Source organism: Sinocyclocheilus rhinocerous, unplaced genomic scaffold (assembly GCF_001515625.1).
Source record: "Sinocyclocheilus rhinocerous isolate Xijiao unplaced genomic scaffold, SAMN03320098_v1.1 scaffold263, whole genome shotgun sequence".
In the NCBI taxonomy this organism is placed as follows: domain Eukaryota; kingdom Metazoa; phylum Chordata; class Actinopteri; order Cypriniformes; family Cyprinidae; genus Sinocyclocheilus; species Sinocyclocheilus rhinocerous.
The window spans coordinates 1658162-1683776 of NW_015645086.1; the positions used below are offsets into that span (position 1 = coordinate 1658162).

Genomic DNA, 25615 nt, shown 5'->3' on the forward strand with positions numbered 1-25615 from the left:
CACTTAGACACTCAATTTTAGACACAACATAATTTTAGTCTAACACTCTAACATGCTGTGTACAGTAAATATTGTGATGTCTTCAGATCATAACAAACATCTGTCTAAATGATTTGAGCCCACTTCTTTATGAATCACTTCAACATTTGATACTGTATTCAACATTTAAGACAACAAAGCAGCACATAAAACATGAAACATGCCGGTGTTGATAACAGATGTCAGATGGACTGTCATCTTGGCTCAGTGTTGTGTTACTTCCACTAGAAAAAAATTTACAAAAAGAAAGAGAAACTACAACACATGTAGTTACAGAGAGAGAGTGGCAGCTCAGGCAGTTGATCGATGTGAAATAGTACCTCCTGTTTAGGACGTGGGGCCAAGTCCTGGTCCGACTGGGATAAGGGGTGGTGGGGGGAGGGGGATGGTGGTGCAAGCCAAGGAACGGAGGCAGAGGCAAAGTGAGGTAGTGGAGACAGAGAGGCAGAGCATGGTTGAATTCATAAAGCAGGCAGCCAAACAGAGAGAGGAACTCTCATACAGATGTTGATGTCAGCCATGGAAGTACAGAGAGTGAAAGAGGTTGTGTCACTGCCTCAGATACACAGGTTTAGAGTTGTCTTAGTCACATAAACATTGAGCAACATGGCATACTGTATCAAATTCAATGACACAAATCTCCCGAGCTTTCTTTTTATCATACATGTCTTATGAGGTGCAGAATGGCATGTACTGGGAATTATCTGTGGGCATGGATAAACGATACACCAATGACATCCTTAATCTCTACAAAACTTTTCCAGCACAAATCAATACATGGACTGTTCTGCAAGTATTCTAAGTCAACATGGTGCTAAGACAAGACTAATCTGGCAGTATGGCAAAACGTCAGCTCTGTTTCTGAAGAATGTCCCTGAGCTCCTCCCTACTTAAGAAAGAGTTTGTACAGTGATCCTTCGATTTATAAAACAGATGGAAAAAAATGGGTTTCATTCACTAATAATTTTATACATTTATGTTCACAAAAAAGTGCGAAATTTCAGCCAAATTCACAACAGGTGCAAGCGTGCATAAATACTTAAATCAAGTGTTTGATTCTAAAACACAAACCATTTTACAGTATATACTATAAACCTGCACTGTATGCAGTTTTAATACTTAATACAATAGTACTTAGTACAATCACTTAATCCATTTCTAATATTATGCATAACACATTTTTTCCCTGTGTACATACAGTAAGTGAACAAGACCCAATATATTTCTTAAAGTCAACATGAAATGGCAATCACACCCATTTTACTTCTGTTATGTTCTGTATATCTGTGAATGAAACAGGATATTCAACAAGAAAAACAGTAGGGTGTGTGATTATTCATCGGATTGTGGAGAGGATGCAAATTTGTCCCAGAAATGAGGCCATCTTTTTAGGAGTTATTTGTTATTTGTAAACATAAGCATTATTTGTTACTAATTATTATTGCTATAACCTATATTATTTTATATTAATGGTACATGCATTACATTATTGCATTAACTACTGGTTAGATTTTAGAAAGGCTCCATTCTGTACAACAGTAGCCTAAAACATTGCCTAAATAGCTATTTTCTGTGATATACAGCCTGGGTGACAAAAAGGATAAAGTAATTTCAGAGACTGATGAAGTTACAGTTTACATTTTGACATAACATTAAAGCATTGTTTTGGAATAATGTGCACTGATGAATCGCACACAATAAGACCAGGAATGTGTATTAACAGTGTATAAATACAGTATAAGAAGGGATTTCATATTGACTTTAAGCGGGGAAAAAAAAAAACTAAGCCAATCAAAGCACGTTATCCATCACAGTTCTACTTTAAATACTTAACAAATAACCATTATATGATCCAGCTATGAACAATGGTCTCATCTGGATCTCAAGAAAAGCCATGAAGGCTGGAAAATTACATGATCTGCCATGTGGCTAACAACATAGCAATCACGTTGCTATTTTTTCGAGGTACTCTAAAGCCATGCTAGCAGTGTGTATGCAGATTTAGAGTGCAATTGAGACGATGATAGACAGACAATTAGACACACAGATAGATAAATCACTCTAAAAATACCTCCGTCTTAGAGTCTACAGGAGAGCCTGCCTCCTCCCTCTGTCCACGAGAAGATTAAGAAAGAAGCGATAGTTAGAGGACAGCAGTGAAGGGTTAGAAGCAGGGAGAACAGTGCAGAATCTGAATTAAACTGAGGAAATTAGCAAACGGAGAGGAAGGTGAGTGTACAGGCAGATTTGTAGAGAGGTTGGAAAGTTAAATTCAGAAGAGATGTCAACAAAACAGGCAGGCATTGAAATATATTTAAGATTAAGTCAGGGGAGGAGAAGAAAGGCAAAGGTAGGAAAAGGTTTTGGATTGGGAGACAGTTTTAATCAAAAGGGATGGCAAGGGGAGAGTTAGTTAAACAATATGATTGGAATTCTTGCAACTAGTTGTTTGAATCTGCTCAGAAGAACATTTACATACTGCCACCCATAACGCAAAGACGGTATGAACTTAAACCTGCTTCTTTCCCATTGAATACTTGTGTAACTTATTAGAAAACTAAATAAAGAAGCTGGTACTAAACACTGTTGTGTGCACAGAACCTTGAGCTCCATAGTCTTAGATGGAGTGGAGTCACTTTCAAGTCGCTGGTCTTCAGCTTGTTCATGATCTTGGTCTAGCTCCTGATCCAGACTGGGCTCAAGGTAGTCCTGGTCCAGCTCATCTCTGGGAAGGCTAGGCACAGGCTCGCTGGAGGTGTGCTGGGAGAGTCGGTCTAAGGTGTCCCCTAAAGCAGACTCTGAAACAGAAGAAAAACAAAGCATGTAGGGTAAGAAACCCAATCAGGGTGGACGTCTCAGTTGTAGTAGCCTATTTCTTCACTGTCCCCCTCAAATCTAAAAGGAAAGGCTCAAGTAGATGACCTGACATATATACAGTGGGGTCCAAAAGTAAAAAGTGTGGTCAACATTAGCAAAAATTTCACAGGCAAAAAAAAAATCCAATGTCCATTGACAATAGTGTAGCAATGCATGAAGAACAACGAATTTGTGTGACCAACTTGAGCATGAGCGAAATTTGAATGGGGAACTATTTCACCCTCACAGGAAACTCACAATAATGGCGGAATCCTATTGAAATAAAGCAGAATTTTCACCAAGTAATGTAAATGTCACCTTAAGACCACAAATCTAGAATTTAGGGCAATCTAGGACAAATCTAATTTAAAACTGGAAATAAAGTTTTCTTGTCCTGTTCTTTTCCATTTTCTTTTCCATTTCCAGTGAAGCACTAGATGTTGTTTGTATCATTCTCAAATATGTGCAGTTCATGCAGTTTGAGTGCAGCTGTTATTAACGCAAAAGGGTCAGTGCTTCACTCCAACTTTTATGTTTATAATTTGTATTGAAAAGTCTTTATTAAATATTAAAACTGCAATTCTAGAAGCATTTTCTCTAATGGTGACACTTCAGACCCCACTGTTGTAAACACAGATTTTGCTTTACAAGCATTGTGAACAGAGATTATTATTATTAGCAATAGAATGTGAAAGCTTTCACTTTTTGAAGTTACATTTTGAAAGTAAAACATTTTACATTACAATTTGTAGATCAAAACTAGTAGAGAGGTGCTAAATGAAGTATGATTAGAGCTATTGTATTTTGTGATGGTATCAGAGAAATACTTACCTCCATCTATGCTGCGGGACAGCAGGTACCTCCTACTAATTGATCGTTCAAATTGAGGAGCTGGCCTGTCAATCAAAGCACTGGCCTGGCGAGTCTGGGCTTGGGTCCGCCCACTGTAGCGGAACTTTGAGCCAATCACAAGAAAACCTTTGGGAGGAGGCTCAGGAGAGACCAACCTACAAGAGAAAAAACAGAAACGATGTCAGAAGAAAACATGTAACATTATAGAATGAAAGTGGATTGAACATTATAATTGTCTAAGCCCAAGTCAAGTCTGTCAGCACTTTTAATGCCATCATTGAACAGAGTTGGAGTCCAAGACAAACACTAGATCCCCTATTACCCAAAACCAAATCCAGACTCCCTCAGACTAAAACTAGACCCTTTAAGGCATAGATCGGGACCGAGATCTGTTGGTCCAAGAAATAAGTTGTCCATTTTGATGAACTGGAATTGAAAAAGGGAAAAAAAGAAAAAAGAATGAAAAAGGAAATTAATTAAAAAGAGAAAAAGAATATAGTCTTGTCTGAGACCATAAACCAAGGCACAAAGAAACAAACAAGACCAAAACACCTGCATTCTCACATTTAAAAAAGACTGTGCCCAGTGTTGTGGCACTAGGACAGTGAGCGCCTACCTGAAAAATGTGTGATGTTCAATGCAGACCTTCCACAAGCGCTTAGAGGCACGGTGGTTGGGCAGCTTGAAGCCAATGGTGCTCTCAAACTGCTCGTACTGGGGGTGCAGGGGAGTGTGGGCATGTGATGGGGAGGAAGTGGGGGGTGTGAAGGGAAAGCAGAGAGGTAACGTGTTACTTGACAGGAGATTTGACGAGGTGTAAAATCTGTGTGCTGCTACAGCTCAAATCAACCGACAGGGCACAATTCTGCAAGCCTTTATTTATCCAAACAGAACGTAACCAGAATTTCTAAAGAATGCTGCAGAGAAAAAGCACAAGAATGAGAGTAAATATTAATATCTAAAAGCTCAAAGTCCACAGAATGGAGCCTGTTGTGTTGATAAGATGCAGAACAGTGAAGCATCTAGAATAAAGGCATTGAGATATTGTTTACTGTAACATTCATATCTGACCCTTACACATAACGGGCAAAGTCAAAGAAATGCCATGCTTTTGTGCTAAACAAAAGCAAGAATCCCATTGTGAGAGGAAAATAAAAGATGATAAGCCCATAAATGCAGACTGCAGAATCCTTAACACTTAATAAAGACTTACTTTGCTTTCTTTCTTGCCTCTCTCCGGATTGAATTCTCTCCTCACCCCATCTTCTACTCATTTTCTGCTTCTGTCTCTGTCTCTGTGCCCACCAGGCAAAAAATGTTCATAGCTCAGCCTAATGTTTTAAAACCCTCATCCTTTCCGCACTCAGCAAGCTAACACCCACTAAAGAACAGAACCTCAAACAATATAACTAGTGTTTGTTGACATAATTAAAGGCATTTTTTTTAAGTGGCATAATTAGAAATGCACTTAAAAATATGTCATTTATTTGTGCGAAACGGTGGAAGAACACCCACATCAGTCTTCAGAGAACTGGGTAATTTGAAAGCCTGAATAGTGATTTCAAATACTCGAAAAAACGTCTCATTCTTTTCTAATAAAACCACATCATGTCGATTATCCGCCCATTTTCTCACCCCCAGCATTAGTCTCAGTACGGCATCCTTATCTAGCTAATGCGTCAACATGCATCTACAAGCGAAATCTAACAAGAAAAACCTGGAAAATCTCAAAAGACCTTTTTCTCTACCTCTCCAGGTCGGATTTTGATGTAGAAGTTGCTTCTCTTGTAGGATATTTTAAGGATCTTGGGCCAGGCGAATCGGTTGATACGCAGCCGGTCTCTATAGATCAAGAGGCCACTGGCACACACCCCCAGCATGATGTCAATGCCTTCAGAGTCCTTTAAAATACATACAGTACACACACAGACGCATTCAGATGCTAAGGTTTTCAGTCACATTTCAGTTTCAGACTGTCAAGCGAGGGGTTATTCCAGAATTTCATCCTAAGGGGTCTAAGCCTGTAAAATTGCACAATTGGATCACAGGTCTGTTCTAATGGGGTTGTGCACCGCAGGGGAAAACACTGTTAAATCCAAATAATAAAATACAAATAACCATATAATCCTGCAAAGTTGGAGTGGCAAAATAAATAATCTACTTTCAAAAGGCAGGAGAAAACACTTTTTTTGACATCAGTATCTTCCCACTTACAAAGGGCGTGTGTCCAATCAAAATGTAAGGCATTCTGGTGCAAATGCATATGTTACTTGTTAATAGAACTAATATAAATGCAATTTCTGGCCCAGTTTGTGTTTCAAGTGTTAGGCTGGTGAATCACGTTTTTTCTCATTGTTTTTGTTTATGCATGTATGAATCCATTGTCCTATTTAATTATTTAAATGTGCAAAAACTGTAACATTATCAGGGTTTCTGCAGGTTTTATGAAGATAAATGTAAGACTTTTAAGACCAAGAAAACAAAAGGAACCACAGTACGTCAATACATTTTCTGTGTATGTTCTGTGTCAATATGTTGTATTAGCGAAACTTCAGCATTTGAAAATACAACTTTCAACCAGTATCTATTACAAAAATTACAAACACTAAAATTGGGAAAAAGTTTACATACCCCACTGACAGATATTGTATTTGTTCTTGCTTTAAACATAAACTCACTTAATTTTGCTCAATTTCTCAATACTTCAATGTATCCTGATTTAAGAATGTTTAGATTATTTGTATTGGAAAATAAAAACCCTAAGATAGATATTCATTTTTTTTACAATGCATTCAAAATGTCATGCCATGACTTTATGAATTTAAGACTTTCTGCTCTGATTTAAGACCTTTATAAGGCCTTAAATTGTGGAAGAATGAATTAAGACTTTTTAAGCCTGCAGAAACCCTGCATTATTTTTAGGGGGGGCTGAGATGTAAGACTAGAATCGACTGTGCAACAAACGTACAGTTCATAATGTTCCATGTACAACGTAGACACTTCTATGCAAGCAGCACTACTTAAAAAATAAATAAATAACAGCATCATACCTTAGCGTGATGGAGATCAACGCCATACATGGAGAGTTTCTTGGCGTTCTCCAGGAAGTTGATTTCAGCCTCTGCAGGACTCATGCCCCTGGTAACAGGTCATAATTTTGAGAATAATTAAATAAACAGTTTGTCTAAAAAACATATGTTGCAGTATATTTGAGCTATTTTATTGTTGTGCTGCTTGTTTTACTAGCGCTATCAATTTAATGTGTTAATTTAGTGTAATTTATTATTTAGTGTATGTTTATATATTATTAAGTGCTAAAAAAAAATTAGGGCAATTAATCATGCCCCACGATCCGTAAGTAAATTATGCATTAAGGATTTTTTCTTACCGTCAGAGCAATTTAAATTTGGTATTTTATATTCTGTGAGCCCAGACTTGGACAGACTGACAAACTTAACTGCAAAATTGACTGAACTGTGTCAGGACATAAAACAATACATTAACTTATAAAGATTCTAAAGTCTATTCAAAGCTTTTATCATCTGCCATAATAATGTAATGAATTTAGGTTATCTTCATTTGGGGGACTTGCTCAGAAAACACTGATAAATTAGGATTAATTTAAAGGGACAGTTCACCCAAAAATTTAAATTCTGTCGTTAATTACCCGTAAGACCTTCGTTCATCTTCAGAACACAAATTAAGATATTTTTGATGAATTCTGAGAGCTCTCTGACCCTCTGTAATGTGGGGTTTGGGTTTTGTTTCATGTTCATGTTTCATGTCTTTTATTTTGTAATTGTTTCACCCTGTTTGTGTCATGCTTCCCTTGCCCTCATGTATTCATGCCATTGGTTCTCTTGTTCATTGTGTCATGTTCTGATTGGTTGTCTTAGTCATGTGTCTTGTTTCCCATTAACAATCCTCCTCCCCGTCACACTGGTGCCATTTTGGAGAGTATCCACTCAACGTAAACGGTGTATGCTATTCTGTGTCAGCTGCGTCACACAAATATCTAGCTTAGCATTAGTTCTGGCAGGTCACGTTAGTCAAGCTCGCATCAGCTGACACTCAGCTTCAAATCAAAGAGCAAACAACGTAGAAAACGTAGTGTGAAAATGTAGTCCGCATGACGCAGCTGACACAGAATAGCATACGCTGTTTACGTTCAGTGGATACTCTCCAAAATGGCACCAGTGTGACGCGGAGGAGACGAATTGTTGAATAAAGTCGTTATTTTTGTTTTCTTTCCGAATTCATCAAAAATATCTTAATTTGTGTTCCGAAGATGAACGGTCTTACGGGTTTAGAACGACATGAGGGTGAGTAATTAATGACAGAATTTTCATTTTTGGGTGAACTAACCCTTTAATTAATCAGCATATCATGTAATTAACAGGACTAAAATTCTTAATTAATTGACAGCCCTGGTAATCGCTGCTCCCTATGCAGGTCAGCTCCTCTCACCTGTAGGTGCGGTGCAGCTCCATCACCCTCTCCTCCAGCTCGCGGGTCTGATTGGGGGCGAAGCGGAACTCGCTGATGTAGTCTGGCCCGTGTTCCTCTGGGTCATAGTCTCCCAGCTCACCCTGAACGGCATATGAGCCCAGCAGAGCATGAGTGACGAACGAGCAGGGCAAACAACCTGACAGTATGTCCTCCCTCAGCTGCAGACACAGGTAATACCTGTCCACACAAACACACAAGCAACCATCACATAATAGCCTAAGTTAGTACATTTAAACTACATTGTGAAAGGTAATCAATTGCAAAAGGGACAAACAATCTTTTCATAAGCACAAGTTTGATAACTTGGATTATACCTTGCACAATTTATTTAGACCTTTAGATTACCAGGCAGTCCATGTATATAAAGAACTCAGGCCATGTATCAAGATGCAGATATATAGATACAAGAAACAAAAATACACAAAGTTGTGACATGCATAACGTGGCTGTGCATATAGTGTGAGTTCAAATTTACTTTATTTTGTATATAACAGAAGTGCTAAGTGATTAATGTGTAGTAGTCTTGGAAGTCTAATATGTAATGCGTATAAATAATTAATTATGGAAATTAAATATTAATTAAATATTTTTTTAATTTAACTTTAATTCAACTATAAGGGCAGCTTATAAATTATTCTATAATATGATCATTTTTGTAATTACATTTTTAGCTTTTATATATATTTAATATAAAATTATATACTAACTATTATTATTATTATAATTATTATTACTAATAATAATTATTCAATTGTTATAAATAATAATCCCTCCATTCTCAAAATTGCTTGCCCTATGTCATGAGTCACAGGAATAATTTAATTAAATTTATTGTCCAAACTTAGCTAAAGGATAGTTCATCCAAAAATGAAAATTACTCACCCACATGTTGTTCTAAACCTGTATGAGTTTCTTTTTCTGCTGAACACAAAATAGGATATTTTGAAGAATGTTAGTAACCGGAGAGTTGATGGTAGCCATTGACTTCCACAGTATTTTTTTTTTCCATACTATGGAAGTCAATGGCTACTGTCAACTGTCTGGTTACTAACATTCTTCAAAAAATACCTTCTCTTGTGTTCAACAGCTGAAAGAAAGTCACACATGTTTGGAACAAGTGGAGGGTGAGAGTGAACTATTTGATAATGCCCTCTATGACAGTTCGACATCTTGGTGTTCTCATTGATTCCACTCTTTCATTTAATGATCACGTTGGTAAAGTGGTAAAGACAGCTTTTTTCCACCTACGTAATATCTCTCATATTCAATCCTCTCTCTGACTGCAGGATGGTGAAACTGTAATTCATGCCTTCGTCACATCTCAACTAGATTACTGTAACTCACTTCTTTATGGCCTCTCAGCTAAAAATATCAAACGATTACAATATGTTCAAAACTCTGCAGCCCGCTTGATCACTCACACAAGAAAGAACGAGCACATTACTCCAATCTTCTATCACCTTCATTGGCTTCCGGTTGATTACTTCAGCCTTATGCTCCCGTTCGCTCCTTATGATCTTCTAGTGCGGGACTGTTGGTCACCCCTAAGTATAGTCTGGTGACTATGGGAGCCAGGTCTTTCAGTGTTGTGGCTCCCAGGTTGTGGAATGCTCTTCCTCAAGTCATCTGTCAAGCTTCCTCCCTTCTGTCCTTCAAAAACCTTCTCTGAATATTACTCTTCAGTTCTTGGTCTGTAAATTGTACCTTGTTATGGATGTTATTTATTTGAATCCCTCTTTGTTTGTATCTCTAACCTAACTTTGTAAGTGACCCCTGTATATTACTTTCAGCCTTTGGTATGTGTATTGTGCTTTGATGTTGATGTTTATTTGGCTCTGTTCCTTATTTGCCTCTGTAAAGCGACCTTAAGTGTTGGAAAGGCGCTATATAAATAAAAATTATTATTATTATTCATTTAATATGCAGTTGACAGCTATAAGTTCTGGGTCCATTTCCTCAAATAGTGCTGCTATCAAAACATCACGACTGGCCCGGCACGGCAACACTGGCTCAACCAATAGCATTCATTTGGAGTGGGACTGTTTTGCTGACCAATGCCAGACAGTGAGAGTGTTTGACAAACTTATTTGTAGACAGTCTTTATTTTTGCACTTATATCTGGTGATAGTAGTGGCACAGAAATTACGCATTTCAGCTTTAACATGTTTGAACAACGCACTCACCGTGTGATGTCTTCAATAAGCTGAGACGGATCGGGAGGATAGAATTTGACAGCAAAGGAGAAATGCCACGGACCCACTAGAAACAATCAGACACAAACTCACTTTCTTCAGATTCAAGCAACCAAGGTTACAATGCCGAAGTATCTTATTTTCCTACACTTACTGCGGATTTGTTTCTTGATTTCTTTTGAAGGATCCAGCCAATTCTGAAAGAGAGAACAAAAATTCCTCTATCAGGCAGGACACACTGATAAGCAAATGCCGCAGTTTCAGCACCGTCTCCTCCACGGCAGGAGCAATCACCTCATACATATTCTGTAAAATGGTCAGTGCATTAATATTCTGCAGCCACAGGAGCACTAAAAGAGTAGATAAATGTCATCTCCGGCACACCGCACTCCAGTAAGGTCACCCAAAGCCTGGTGACACACGAAAACGTTTAATGCCAGCTCAACTCGGTCCAGAGGAGATGAAAAGCACTGCCTTATTCACATCTTACAGTACCAGCATTCATAAATGAACACTGATACATGTAAAAAAAATGAACACTGATACAAGTAGAAGCGGCAGTGAAATTGTCTCAGAAATTACTTTCCTTTACAGACAAGTCAAACCCAAGATATTTCCACTTAAAGCCTGGTTATTTTTATCTGTCCACCCTGCCTGCAAATGTCTTCATACAGTACTTTAACATAAATCTTCTCCATTACATTTGAAAAATGGCCCATTTCTGTTTCTGGATCCGTTACTGTCTTTACAAGTGTCTCTAACAAACCTTGTGCTCTCCTCAGGTCTCGCTTCCCATGCTTGAATCATGTGGATTTCAAACGGAAATCATTCACCTTTCAAACTGCAGTGTGATCAGGTTTGTTGGCCCGGGAACAATCCCGCTGATCATAGCAGCAGGCACAAGAGCCTCAGCTGGGAAAAAGAGCTAAGTGGAACTAGACTGGGACAGCCGAGGCGGTGCAGGCAGGGTCCTTACGCTAAACTAGGACTGGGGAGTTCCTCAGAGCATTTCCATCAATCAAACCCTACCCACAACAGTCCCAGTCACATGGACTCAGAGCCCCATTATCTCATTCTCAACCCATTTATGTGTATTTTTATATAGAGAGGTCGTGGTAGTGGGAATAGATGAAAAACAAAAGGATGCTTTTGTTATAATGAGATCACGCATACTGGGCAACATCCCCTGTTTCCTAAGCCACTTTTCCACCACAAACACCTGGAACAATTTGTCCCAGGAACATTTTTTCCCCAGACCTGTTGCTGTCTGTGTTTCCATCGTGGCCTAAAGTACCATGAAGTTTAGGCAAATAATCTGGTGACGTAGGACTGCGCGTGACTGCTTCTCCCAGTCCAGGAGGGGGCACTAACGTGTTCAGCACCCAAGTCCCACCCCCGAAAGTTCCGGACTTTTGAAAAAGTACTACCTCGCGAGCAGGGACTTTCTGAGGGGCACATTTTTACCCGGAACTTTATTTAGATCCTGGTTCCTGCGGTGGAAACACACAGAGTACCGCCCCAAAGTCCTTAGTTCCTGGGGAAAGTTCCTGCGGTGGAAAGGCGCTTGTAGTTACAAATGAATAAAACATAAGATTGATTTGGATCTTTGCATTTAAAGTTAATCAAGTGAGCAATTGATAAATTAATCTGTAGCAGTTATCCTTATTTTGCAACATGAAAGTAAACTGTTTTCTTTGAATGTTTGAGACTTGATTCATTTGCTCTATAGGTAAATAGCTAGAAGAATAACAAAGTGCAGAATAACAGTGTTTCTACGATTGTGATAAAATAAGTCTAGATACTGAAGTTTGTAGACAAACTTTGGCTTGAAATTTTGAAGTGTAGTTTAAAAAGCTTTAAGTTTGAAAATGCTAAGTAGTAGTTTCACATTTGTAAAATAAACTTTTCTATGTAGCATTTTGCTATCATGTTTTAGCACATTACTAACATGTTTTAGCATGTTGATAGCATGTTTTAACATGTAGCTTAGGGTGACCATACGTGCCATTTTCCCAGGACGCGTCCTGGCCAGGATTTCTATATTGCCTAAAATATCTAGGTTTTGGCTTTGTTTGCGTGTGCAGACCGATCGGTGTATGACATCAAAGTACCATACAGACGGTTATGTTTTCGAAACGCTCTCGAGGTACTTTGATGTCAAACACTGATCGTCTGAGCCGCACTGCTTTTAAGTCGAACACACCTAATATGGTCCATTATGTACAATGCTTGCATGTTATTGGTCAAACTACTTTTCGATCATTACCTTCAACAAGCATGAAATCGGGAAAACAAAGCCAAAACAAATCCTGGCCAGGACGCGTCCTGGGAAAATGGCACGTATTGTCACCCTAATGTAGCTAACATGTTTCAACACATTGCTAGTATGTTTAAACATGTTGCTAGCATGTATCTAGCTTGTTTTATCATGTTGCTTCCATGTTTTTACACACCGCTAACATGTAACATGTAAATGTTTCTAACATATCTTATGTTGTTAACATGCTAATATGCTTTACCATTTTGCCATGTTTTAACATGGTGCTAGCATGTTTCTAGCATGATGTTTTTCATGATTATGTTGCTAGCATTATTTAACATGTTTCTGCCATAAGAAATGCAAGTTTGCAATATCAAGCAGCATAACGTCATGACAGTGGAAGACTCGCTCATTCAAGTTACACATGGCTGGAATAACAAAAAAAAGTGTCACCAATATGTGCTCTGTTAAGTTAAAGCAATTATAGCAATTATATAAGAGAACTAGTAAGAGGTGAACTCTGACCTTTTGGCTCTCCGTGTCACTAAAGGTTAGGCCAAAGTAGTCCTTCTCCAAGAGGTTGAGATGTTCACACACCATATCCAGTAACACCTGTCCTTTACAGAGCTTCTGTATAGATAGATGAAAAAGAGCACAAGAGAAAATAGATTGATTTAGTGTTTGTCATTGTAAAAAAATTTCGCCCCTTCCAATTTTAATCAAAGTCAGAAGTGTCTCAAGTCTCTTCACTGGGACACATTATCCTTGATTACCCTTGAGTAAATACCCTTGAGTTTCTGTCATGTAAAGCAAAGGTACGGTGGCCGAGAAGTGCAAAACAAATCACAATTCTGAAAACAAAATAGCAAATTACAAACGCAAATGCAAGTCTAAAAAACAAAATAACAATTCAGAAAGCACAACAACAATTCAGAAAACATTATAACAAGTCAGAAAACACAACCATGTTTTCGAATTTGTCATTGTGTTTTCTGATTTGTTATAATGTTTTCTGAATTGTTGTTGTGTTTTCTGAATTGTTATTTTGTTTTCAGAATTGTGATTTGCTTTGCACTTCTCGGCCACCGTACAAAGGTGTTTTTAAGATTTTAATGCAAAGAATTCAATATTTGTAACGTTTAGGAGGCTGAGAGTCCCCAAATATGCTGTAAACAAGCAAGACGTTAATATTTAGGCTATAATGTAAATTATCAGTTTGGTTTCTATCCATTTGCTGGGTCAATGATAAGGTGAACATTAGCACGTAAATCAAGTCAAGTCGAGTCCATCAGTAAAGTTTTAAAGCAGCTTTACAAAAAAATCATGATGTTGATGTTTATAATATATTAATATCTTCATGCCTTACAGTCACGTTTAGGAGATTAGAGGCGGACAATAATATAGTTTCCATTTTACAATGATACAAGAGACATTGATATAAATATAGGCAGATGAAGTTATACTTCTATATATACTTCAATATCCACCTTTATATAAAGTGTTTGGGGATAATATATGTACGTAAAAAATATATAAATATGTTTAGGTAATAGTCATGAAGATAAATAATTAAACTAATGAAATCATCCTTTGTTACATTAATGCTTCAATGAACACCTAAGAAATGAACACTTATGTGCCATTTCTACAAAAACTCATATTCTATATTCATATAATCTTCAGTCGTGGCTAAGCATCTGTGTGTCTTTCTGACCACACCCTGACATTCTGCACAATAGAGTGGCATATGCAACACGCTTGAGACACCAGCTCTGGTTTTGCCTTTCAGAAACACTGAGCACTCGCCGCCCAGGGAGCCCGTTTCCCGCGGCGACAGGGATACATTGCAGCTGTTTCCATGGCAACAGAATTGGTGAGGTTTTATGTGTGTGAGACTGTGCATGTGTGTGTCTGTGTGTGTGTGTGTGTGTGTGTGTGTGTGTGTGTGTGTCGCTTCCCTGGCCTCTCATGGCTGAAGCACAAGGTTTTTTTAAGATGGAGAGAAAAAGAGAGAGTGGGTGTGCTACCATAAAAAGGCTTCTTAAGTTAGACAGGGAGGCCTTCAAATACACCAGCACATTATATTGGTATGTAAAGGCAATTTCATAGTTTTTATTTCATAGCCCAATATAATGCACTTCAGGGTCTTACTTTTTATAGATCCCCAGGTGCAAAAATGTACTCAGAGTTTTGACAAACAATAGTAGGCCTACTGTACTTGTAGGCATTTGTGATTTTAGGCAGTACTGTACGTTCACAGTTTGCTTCCATCAGCAAAGCTTGTAATGAGAAGTTCTCTGCTGTGTTTATCTAGGGATTTCTGAGCGCAAAGATTTTTAATATTGATGATGTGACATAAAAGAATTAATGAAATGTTCACAGAGAGATTGTGCATCTCTCTGTGTCTTTTGATCAACTCAAAAATAACCAATTGTTCCAGCGAAGGCATCAGATATTTAAAGGGACAGTTCACTCATACTCAACTTGTATGACTTTTAAAGGAGATATCTGGCTATAAGGTCAGGCTGTTTTTTCAATACAATGAAGGTTAATAGGACTGGACAGCCAATCTCCAAAATGACAAAAAATATATATATTGTAGTAAATAAACTTCATATCACAGCTGTCACTGTATTATATTAATATATTAAAAGAACAGTTCACCCCAAAATGTTAATTCTGTCATCATTTACTTGCTCATGTCATTCCAAACCTGTATGGGTTTCTTTCTTCTGTGAAACATAAAACAATATGTTTTGAAGAATGCTGGTAAACAAACCATTTGGGTAACCATTCATTTTCATTGTATGGACAGAAAGAAAAAACACTGAGACATTTCTCAAATATCTTCTTTTATGTTCCACAGAAGAATGAAAGTCATGCAGGTTTAGAATGACATGAGAATTTTCATTTTTGAACTATCCCTTTAACCATAAAAATGTCACGTAGCCTTCAAGTCCTTTTCAATTAAGTAAAAATGGCTTTAGGTTTTTCATTAATAATTCACAATGACTATGTTTTACAATTAAGTACTAATAAACAAATTAAAAAGAAGTAGAGCAAACAGCCTATAAACAATAGAAAAGCAGACATTTAAAACTAGGTAGAAAAAAATCACAACAGTAAAATTGTTTTTAAGCCAAATTTTGTGTTGATTTGGTTTTAGATGGTTTATTATGGCTAATAATTTTATCCAGCCAAAAGCAATACGTGATTTTCTTGAACATTATACATATATATATATATATATATCAATATAATATTATATATCAAAATATTAAAGGGGACATTGGATGCAAAATTCACTTTTACATGTTTGCATATAGATGTGTCTTAGCAGTCTGTGGACACAACCACCCTACAGTGATAAAAATCCATTCACTCCTTTTTTTTTAATTCCCAAAAAACCTAAACAGTCTCAATTATCAAGCCGTTTTGATTTTCTGAGCAGTATGACGTCATAGTGCTCAAGCCCCGCCCACGACTGCTGACGGACTGTCTCGTATTAGCATATCTCCGCCCTCAGCCAGTTGTACGCTGTCTGCCATTTTCTTTGCGCTCGAGCAGCTGTAGTGACAACAATGTCTCGTAAGCAATGCAGGTGTTTTGTAGTTGGATTTAAAAGTGAACATAAAAGTCTTCATTTTTTCCCGACATCAGAGCCACTGAGGACGCAGTGGATTAGTTTTGTTTGTGATGATCTAACACACAGTGTTGGGGAGTAACTAGTTACATGTAACGGCGTTACGTAATTTAATTACAAAATAAATGTAACTGTAATCAGTTACAGTTACTAAGAAAAAATGTGTAATTAAATTACAGTTACTTATGATAATGTTAACGATTACAAAGGGGATTACATTTTAATATTTACACAATGTGAGGTCCATACAAAACATAGGGTTGTCCATGTTCAGAATTTGTTGTGGGTGTATGAGTGCGAGATTTCCCGGCCTGAAATTTTTTTCCCAGTCCGCCCCTCGTGGAAATTAATGGCGCAGACATGCGGTTTCATTTACTACACATAGGCCTACTGAAGCTCGCCGTGTTTGCAGCCGTTGAGCACTACTGTAAGGTTAACCCTGCATGGTGTAAATGTTTGAAAATGATTAACAGTTGCAAATAAACATTCATTAGAAATTTAGAAAAGTAATCAAAAAGTAATCAAAAGTAATAAGTTACATTACTTTAATAAAGTAATTGAAAAAGTTACACTACTATTACATTTTAAATAGGGTAACTTGTAATCTGTAACCTATTACATTTCCAAAGTAACCTTCCCAACACTGCTAACACACCACCGAATGCACAAAAGAGATGGGCGGGGTGAGCAGAGCTCATTATCATTTAAAGAGACATGCACCGAAACGGCTCGCTGTGATCAGAGCTATTTTTGACAAGGTAAAAAGGTGTTGTTTTACACAATCGAGGAATTTTAACCAAAGTATGTTGCAGACATTTCATGAAGACCCTGAAGAATCATACCAACTTGTGGAAAATGAGCATCCGATGTCCCCTTTAATAAAAACTGTACTAGACAGTGACATAATGGTCCAATATTTTGACATTTAAGCATAAATGCATTTGATCGTTCACAAGTGCACAAAGCATGACTGCAAACACGATTGTGAGCATTCAAAATCAGCCACTTGTTATACTGCCTGCTGTTGCTGTGCTTTTTGTCCTTTTGGTGTTTGGTAGTATGGATCCTTTTTTTTTTTCTTGTATGGAAAAGAGCAGCGTGGACATTGTACCTCTTTTTGTGTTCTGTGGAGGAAATAAAGTCATACAGGTTTGAATCGAAACCAGAGCAAAGCTGAGGGTGAGTAAATGATCTTTTTTTTTAAATCGGTGTGAAATTTAGCCAAGGGTGACAAACACACAAGCCTGGTATACCCTTCTCAGAAAGACTGTAGTATTATTTACTCCATGGGAGTACTAACATGTCACCATTATAGATTTCCCATCCTCCTCCCCTTCAGCCAAGCGTAGAAGACTGGAAGTATTGGCGGCCTTTGACCTTTAGAATGGACAGTCTGTCTCTCTCAGTAGGTGTTACTGCATCAGTAATGGCAAATGGAGGGGAGAAGCTACCAGAGAGCCACGAATAAGACCCCAGAGAAGAGCCTTGTCTGAAAACTCCAAGGAAATCCACCAGCCGGCAGACCCCTGGGGCACACAGGCAGACATGGCACTGATCTCAGAACAGTATGTGGCACTCCCTGAAGAGCTGCTAATGTGGGAGGGCTTTTCACCTATCAATGAACACCCCCACCCCATCAGCCCACACTAGCACTCATATCTCATGTGCTGTAATTCCCAGAAGCACTGCAGTATAGGCAACATGGAGCTGCAGAGCTGGGCTGTGAAATTCCAATGAGGGACTGAAATGTGAGGTCCAGGGGATCACAAGAACATCATTGTGATTTTTCGTTCTAGACATAGTGACACTATTGTAATATCTATGCATATTCTTATTGTAAATACAGCTGCTGGTTGGTATGTGTCAAATGTAATAGTTTAGTATAGTCTTAATTTAGTTTTTGGTTTAATGTGTGTTTAGCACTATAAAATACATTACATATTTGCAATGTACTCTGTTATTAGAGATACAGTAAAAATACCCAACACCTCTAAGTAAAATTTCGCACATGCTCTCTTGAGTATGAGAGTGTTAAACTGAGATATGTTCATTTACATCTCAGTAGCGAAAGCACAGAGAGAGTTGGGACGTTTGATTCATTTCCACGAATCAGTTCTTTCAAACTGTTTGAGTAAATCACTTCAAAACACTGATTAAAAAACGAAGTGTCCCTGTGCAATTTTATGCTTTAAAATATTTTAGTAAATGTAAACATGTATTCATTGCTATTTTGATGCAAAGTAATACTAATGGTTAAATATGTTAAACTACATTTTTAATCAATTTTACGTCTTGTCAAGTGAATTACTTCTAAATTTCACTTATTTCTTGTAACTGAAAATAATCACACTTGAATAGGTGAGAATAGTGAATACATAATTGAGACTAAAATCTAAAAAAAAAAAACTGTCAGTATAATTATATGATTTTTTAACTATACCACCTTTCAAAAGTTTGGGATCAGTAAGATTTTTAATGTTTCTGAAATAGTCTCTTATGCTCACTAAGGCTGCATTTATTTGATCAAATGTACAGTAAAAACAGTAATATTGTGAAATATTATTACAATTAAAAATAATTGTTTTTTATTTGAATATATTTTAAAATGCAATTTATTATTGTGATGTTAAAGCTGAATTTTCAGCATCATTACTCCAGTCTTCAGTATCACATGATGCTTCAGAAATCATTCTAAGATGCTGATTTGCTGCAAGAAACTTTTCTTGTTATTATCAGTGTTGGAAACAAGTAATTTCTTTCAAATATGCATTCAAATGGTCGTTTCTTGTGATTGAAAATAAACACAATAGCAAATATATAAATACTGACAAATCAGGATATAATTTTTTTCAGCTACACATGGCTCTACTGGGAAAATCTCAGGTAATCTAGCTGTCTATGCAGTCGGCAGGGGTGTGGTTGACTTGACAAAGGAATACAGCACTACATGAAGAACAGTAGGTGAAATAGCTGAGAGCCCTAGAGGTCTGGCACCATGTTTCTACAGAACAACACTAATTAGTTTTAGCGCACGCAAGCAACTTCTGTACCTCCACACCAGTCTCATAGGCAGATCCATCAAGCAGTGTGACTTTCACAGGTACTGTCTTTGGTCTTTTGGAGGATTTCTGCGGGGATCTGGACATCCTACTAGGCGTTTTCTCCGACGAATCATCCGTGTCTCTGTGCTCATCCGACATCTTTGAATCGTGATCCTGAATAGAAGTGATCAAAGAGTATCGTTTAAAAACAATGGTCTGAAATGGTTCAAAAGCAATGAAAGGATTTTGCATGAATTTCAAATGATATAAAGTTGCATGGCATAGTCAAACATATAATAAGGCATAATAAATTATAGATCTTAGGCTTACCATATAACCTCCGTCTGCTGTATTCTTTGAGGCTGAACTTTTCTCTGACATAGCAATCACTTGCAGTCCTAAAGCAATAAAAAAAGATTAGAACAAACTCGTTAAACAGATTAAACTTTTCTCTTGCCCGACCATGTTAATTTTGTATTAATTTCTTTATAGGCCTAACAGATCTAATGAACATATAAATGCTGTATATTTGACTGCTGGCAACACAACGGTGCTACTTTCTTTCAGGTCTCTTAAATCACTTTGATTGAAATGACGAGTTATTTATTCTTTAAAAATATTTTGCATTCCATAAAATAAGCTATACGGGTTTGGAACATGAGGTTATTAAAAAAAAATTTATTTTAATTTTTAGGTGAACTATCCCTTTTATATGATTAAAAGCACATCTGTTGGTTTATCTAATGAGCCGTGCTGCGATCTGCAGAGCAAATGTTTCATAGTTAGTCTCAAAAATGACCAGGACGGAGTCTGTTTGTCTGTTTCTTGAAGCTACTGAAGCTCCTGGAAGAGGACATTTGGTGAATTAGAGTGCAGGGAATGTGCTCATTGGCATATGGTCATGAGAAACAACTAAAACATTACGCGTCTGCACCATAAGTATAATTAGCTAGTGATGAGCTCATATTAATAAATTAACAAGCTGTGATTCAGTTTGTGTAAACAGATTTACTATCTTAAAATGAGGCACTTAATGAAATGAGTACAATGAAAGCATTTTATTTATTAACTACGCTATTTTTCTTTCTCCAGAATAGAAACCTTTGTGATCTCTGTTAAAATAGGACAGATGGATATAGAAGCAGAATCTAAAAAAAGTCAAACCTGACTAAATATGCAATCCTTTTTTAGCAAATAAACTTCTCTGTGTTTAATGGTGTTTAGGTGTTGCAGCTTGACAGTTTGATACCACTGTGAATATGCTAATCGCCTTCATTTCCATCTCATTCACTTGCACCACGCTGTGCTACTAAAAGCCCCAAACATCTCCCCCATAGAAATTCTCCAAATATCACTCGATATAAGCATCGCAGTTCAAACAAACAAACCTCCCCATTTGGCCATGCTCATTTTCATCGTTCTTTCTTTTAAGCACTATCCACAAATGTACCCGTGATTCAGTCAGAAGACAAACAGCCAGTCCATTAAATGGCTAATCTATACATTTAACTCTGGTCGCTGACTTATCTCTTTTACCAATTAACCAGTTTTAACTGCAGCTCTGCATTTTGCCGTAATGGAGGACTTAATGCTTTAATTATTTTAGCTGAACTGTTACGGTCTTGAGAGTTTGAGCTTCCTTGATGCTTTTATTCATAGAACGGAGGACAAGAAATGATGGGGAGAAGATCAGGATCGGGAAACATCTCATGTCAGATCTAAACAAACTGCCCATGTGAGCAAAACACATGCGAGTTTATTGATAGGCAGTTTTATAGATGCTGACAGGAGATACTGCATCAAAAATAAGATTCCGTATAAAGAAATGTGAAGATGAAAAAGAAATAATAAGATGTTAAAGACCCTGAAAGACTATCTCTGTTAGTTTTAAAGCCGTCTATATGCTAACGAACTCCTAAACGTTGATAAAATTCACTTTTAGCATATTACACATTTAAAATGTGCAGTCTTTCACATCTGGTAAATGGACTAAAAACATTGATGACTCATCCTGCACTACACAGAATTTTGTCCAATCAAATGCTCTCTAGAACAAGCAGGCCATTATTGGCAACTATTTGCTGCCAGTTAGTAAAGTAACAAATCATGAGTCATAGTTATGGCTAAATAAAGCCTATTGGCTATTTTAAAATTACTGGAACAAGCCTTTTGATATGCCCCACCCACACTTCCTGTTTCAACAGGAAACATGGGTTAACACAAAATGCAAAACTGCACTTGTCAAGCCACTTCAAATGGGCCATTAAAACTAATGTTATGATGAAAATGACCACAAAATGACCACAGTTACATATGGGAGCTTGTTTTGTTAAAAATTATAATTGCAATGTTTTGTCTCACAATTCAGATTTTTTTTCTTGCAATTCTGAGAATTAAATTTAACAATTGCGAGATATAATAAACTTCTAAACTAAACTTCTAAATAAACAAAAAAAAAGCAGAATTGAGAGATAAAAAGTCACCATTACCTTTTTACTTTTTATTTTTTATTCCGTGAAATATAAGAGAGAGAGAGAGAAGTCAGAATTGTACAGTTTATATCTCACAATTCAGTTTTTTTTTCTCAGAATGAGAAACAAAGTTAAAATTGTGAGATATAAACTCAGAATTACAAGGAAAAAAGTCAGAAATATGAGATATAAACTTTGATTTTTGAGCAAAAAGACTGAACTATGAGATAAATGTCATAATTACCTTTACATTAATTTTGTTCTTCTGCGGCAGAAACAAGCTTCCATAGTAACATCTCTTCTACTAAAAATGAGATGAGCCAAATTATTATATGGCAGCTACCGAAAGATATGAAGCACCAGAATAATAACAGTCAGTTGATTGCCCAGCTCCTTCTCTTTCAGTTAATGTGTGTTCAGATCAATATATTGATTAGGCCTTTTGCTGGGCTAAGAAGTTTATGGTACAGAAATTCATTTATGTGCCTCCATCAATGGATAGCCATTAATGTTACCACAAATCAATGTTCACAAAAATGCTTTAATGTCTGACTAAAATTATAATTAAATTATAAAAGTATAAAAGTATGACACATAATAAAAAATAACAATTTTGACCACTATTTTAAGAAATGTGTGTGTGTGTTTGTGTGTGTGTGTGCGCGCGTTTTTGTGACAAATGAGGACATAAATTTGTATAATGACAAGGGTATGACATAGGTATTACAAGGAGAAGGTGACTTTTCAGGACATTACCCCATGTCCCCACTTTTCAAAACGCATATAAATCACACAGAATGGAGTTTATTGAAAATCTGAAATAGCACAAAGTTTCCTGTGAGGGGTAGGTTTAGGGGTAGGGTTGGTGAAGGGCAATAGAATATACGGTCTGTACAGTATAAAAACCATTACGCCTATGGGATGTCCCCACTTTTCACAAAAACAAACCTGTGTGTGTGTGTGTGTGTACACTGCAACTCAACACATAGAGGTTGAACCTTCGACATACACTAAAGGCTCATAAGCTAATGGCTTAAAGGTAGTGTAGGCGATTTCAGAAAGGCTAGCGATAGCAAGCTAGCTTTGAAAGCATAAGATCCCACCCTCCCTGCAAATCACTCTCCAAAGCCACACCTCCTCCAAAACACATGAACGTGCACATGCAGACTAGAGGCAGACCAGTGACACTGTGAGAGACGACGTTTGTGGAGGGTTGAATGCAACTCTGTCAGATTACCTCATGTCTCATTCACCGGTGAGAAAACATCAAAGTACAAAGTGCATAATATAACAATAATAACGCCTTCCATTCTTGCTGGAACGTGCTGATGACCTACTGTATCATGTCTGGACAAACATGGTGCGCAGAGGTATGCAAATACATATTTTGACAGCCTAAGAGCCTATCGTAATGTTCGGACCGAACATTTTGACTGGGCAAACATTTTATGGTGCCAAGCTTTCCATAGATGATATAAATACATATAAATACATTTAGGCCACTTAGCTTAGTGATTGCTATCGGGATGTGAAGAGACTTTCAAGCTGCATAACAAACAATGTTTTTGAACCAAATCACCTGAAGAAAACCACTATGAATAAATGAAACAACAAAACACACTAACACAAAATGCAACTAAATTAAACGGAGACACACATAACAGAACATTATAATAGACACAATTCACTCAGAGCTAATGTAATGAAATTGTAATAAGAATTGAACAGTCTCAGCTCTGTTTAACCATTTTACCATGTTTAAATCCATTCCTTAGATTGTAACCCAAAATTGTAAAAAAAAAAAAAATGTATTTGTACTTTTGGTGCATATACTGTAAATGCTTCTTTTACCAAAATATGGCATAGATTTGTTACACTTGCCCCAGGTCTCCACTTTACTTACAATAATGTATTTATAATAATGATTCTCTGATTCTGATTATGCAATCATTAAAAAGACAAAGATCATGTATTCTCCTTCAAACATATGGGAAGCTTCTGAATAAATGCTAGACAGGTGGAGAGGAGACAGAGTTGCAGTTCAGAGAGAGAACACAAGGTGAGAACACTTGCTTAAAAATGCCAACCAAATTATTGCTACCTAATATCTGAGACTTTAATCCCTCTGTATAATTACATCTTCCTTGTAAACAGATGACAGATAATGTGGAATTAGTTGAAAAGCCGAGATTAACATTCTGCATCCAGATGCTTATATTGGGATTTAATGCTGTAGAGTTTCAAACCACACACATGCCAATTTGCACTACAAGAAACATATCTGAGGAGATTAAAAAGACAAACAACTAAGTACTTCAGAAGATGACAGTGTATGGATGTATATGAGCTTTAAAAACTCCCAGAGAGAAATATTCAGGAATCTGCGGCTCTTGGAAAGAGCACAAGATGAATTGCAGAACATCTGGCCCACCGTCCCTTGTTCCTAACATTCAGAGAGCTACTGATCCTCCTCGGCTCAAATGCTACGCAAACGCAGACACATCTTGACTGTAATAGGTCTCTTTTGAGTTCATACACCTGGAAGAGTTCTGGGAAACATCGATTCACTGTAAAGCACCGTCTGAGATCTTTAAATACTTAATTTCAAAGAATGTAGCACAATTGTGATATGCAGCCTTTTTGATAATGGGGTTAGCATATTATACTGATTGGACTATTATTATTCTGAGATAAAGATGTACTTTAAGGCAAAGGTATGACACTCAGTTATTAACATTATAATAAAAGTTTAATAAAGAAATGGCAATTGTGCTTTTTTCCAAGTATGTGTTCTTTAACATCTGGAAGTCAATTAACCTTAACCTTTTCATTATAACCTACCCCTATCATCAAAAGAAATAATTAATAATGGTTAATAAGAAATCTGAGTCTTAAAGTGATAGTTCACACAAAAATTCTGTCACGATTTCGCCAATACAATGCAAGTCAATGAGGTCCAATGTTGTTGTCCAATGTAAATAATGAGAAACCTTTCAATTTAGAGTGAACTATCCTTTTAACCCCAGACCCAGGCCTGAAGCAAGCTTTACGCAGCCAGACTTTGACTATCGTCTGTTTCAGGTGCAGCTTATTTTGGGCCAAGAACTGCCCACTTAGACAGGAACTGTCTGACTGAGATAAGAAGAAAACAATCACAGTTTAGTTAAGGTTTCGAGTTCTTATAAAAGTTCCGATAGCACATTAGTAGTCTGGTGTGGAAAAGCTCATTAAAATAATTGCACAGCAGTGTCCATACGTGACCAGCTATACACAAAATAAATTAGTGGAAATGTGTGTTGAATTTGTAATCAGAATTAATAATATATATCCAAAAGTAAAAAAGTAATAAATACAGATTATTTTACAGATAACTTAGAATATACAATTCTACTTAGTTTACTTCCCACTTAAGAGCTTCAAACAAAAAAACTGTTTTATATCTTTCCATGATTTGATGCCACTAACCTGCATGATATAGCATATTATACTGATTGGACTACTATTATTCTGAGAAAAAAATTCCTCATATAAATGCCTCATTAATTCATTCAAATATGCACTGTAAAAAAAATTCCGTAAAATTTATGGTAAAAAACCGGCAGCTGTGGTTGCCGGAATTTTACCGTAAAAAATACGGTAGCAACGTTTTAGGTTTTACGGTTTTAACTTAAATTTACAGTTAAATACCGTAATTTCATTAACTGATATAATGTTAATATACCAACCTATTGAAGTACTGAAATCTGTTTTGT

General features: G+C 36.9%; 1 protein-coding gene across 1 annotated transcript in view; it reads right to left on the reverse strand.

Moving 5' to 3' along the window:
• The window catches only part of LOC107705713 (band 4.1-like protein 1), a 53412-nt gene that overhangs the window by 9455 nt on the left and 18342 nt on the right, over positions 1-25615 (reverse strand). The window contains exons 2-14 of the mRNA XM_016509142.1: positions 19723-19790; positions 19402-19566; positions 13234-13338; positions 10603-10645; positions 10440-10515; positions 8215-8433; positions 6798-6885; positions 5496-5648; positions 4364-4461; positions 3727-3902; positions 2641-2837; positions 2111-2149; positions 360-395 (exon numbers count right to left, since the gene is read on the reverse strand). Of these exons, the coding sequence (XP_016364628.1) occupies positions 360-395; positions 2111-2149; positions 2641-2837; positions 3727-3902; positions 4364-4461; positions 5496-5648; positions 6798-6885; positions 8215-8433; positions 10440-10515; positions 10603-10645; positions 13234-13338; positions 19402-19566; positions 19723-19773 (1446 nt within the window). The 5' untranslated portion in view covers positions 19774-19790. The remainder of the gene's footprint in view (positions 1-359; positions 396-2110; positions 2150-2640; positions 2838-3726; positions 3903-4363; positions 4462-5495; positions 5649-6797; positions 6886-8214; positions 8434-10439; positions 10516-10602; positions 10646-13233; positions 13339-19401; positions 19567-19722; positions 19791-25615) is intronic.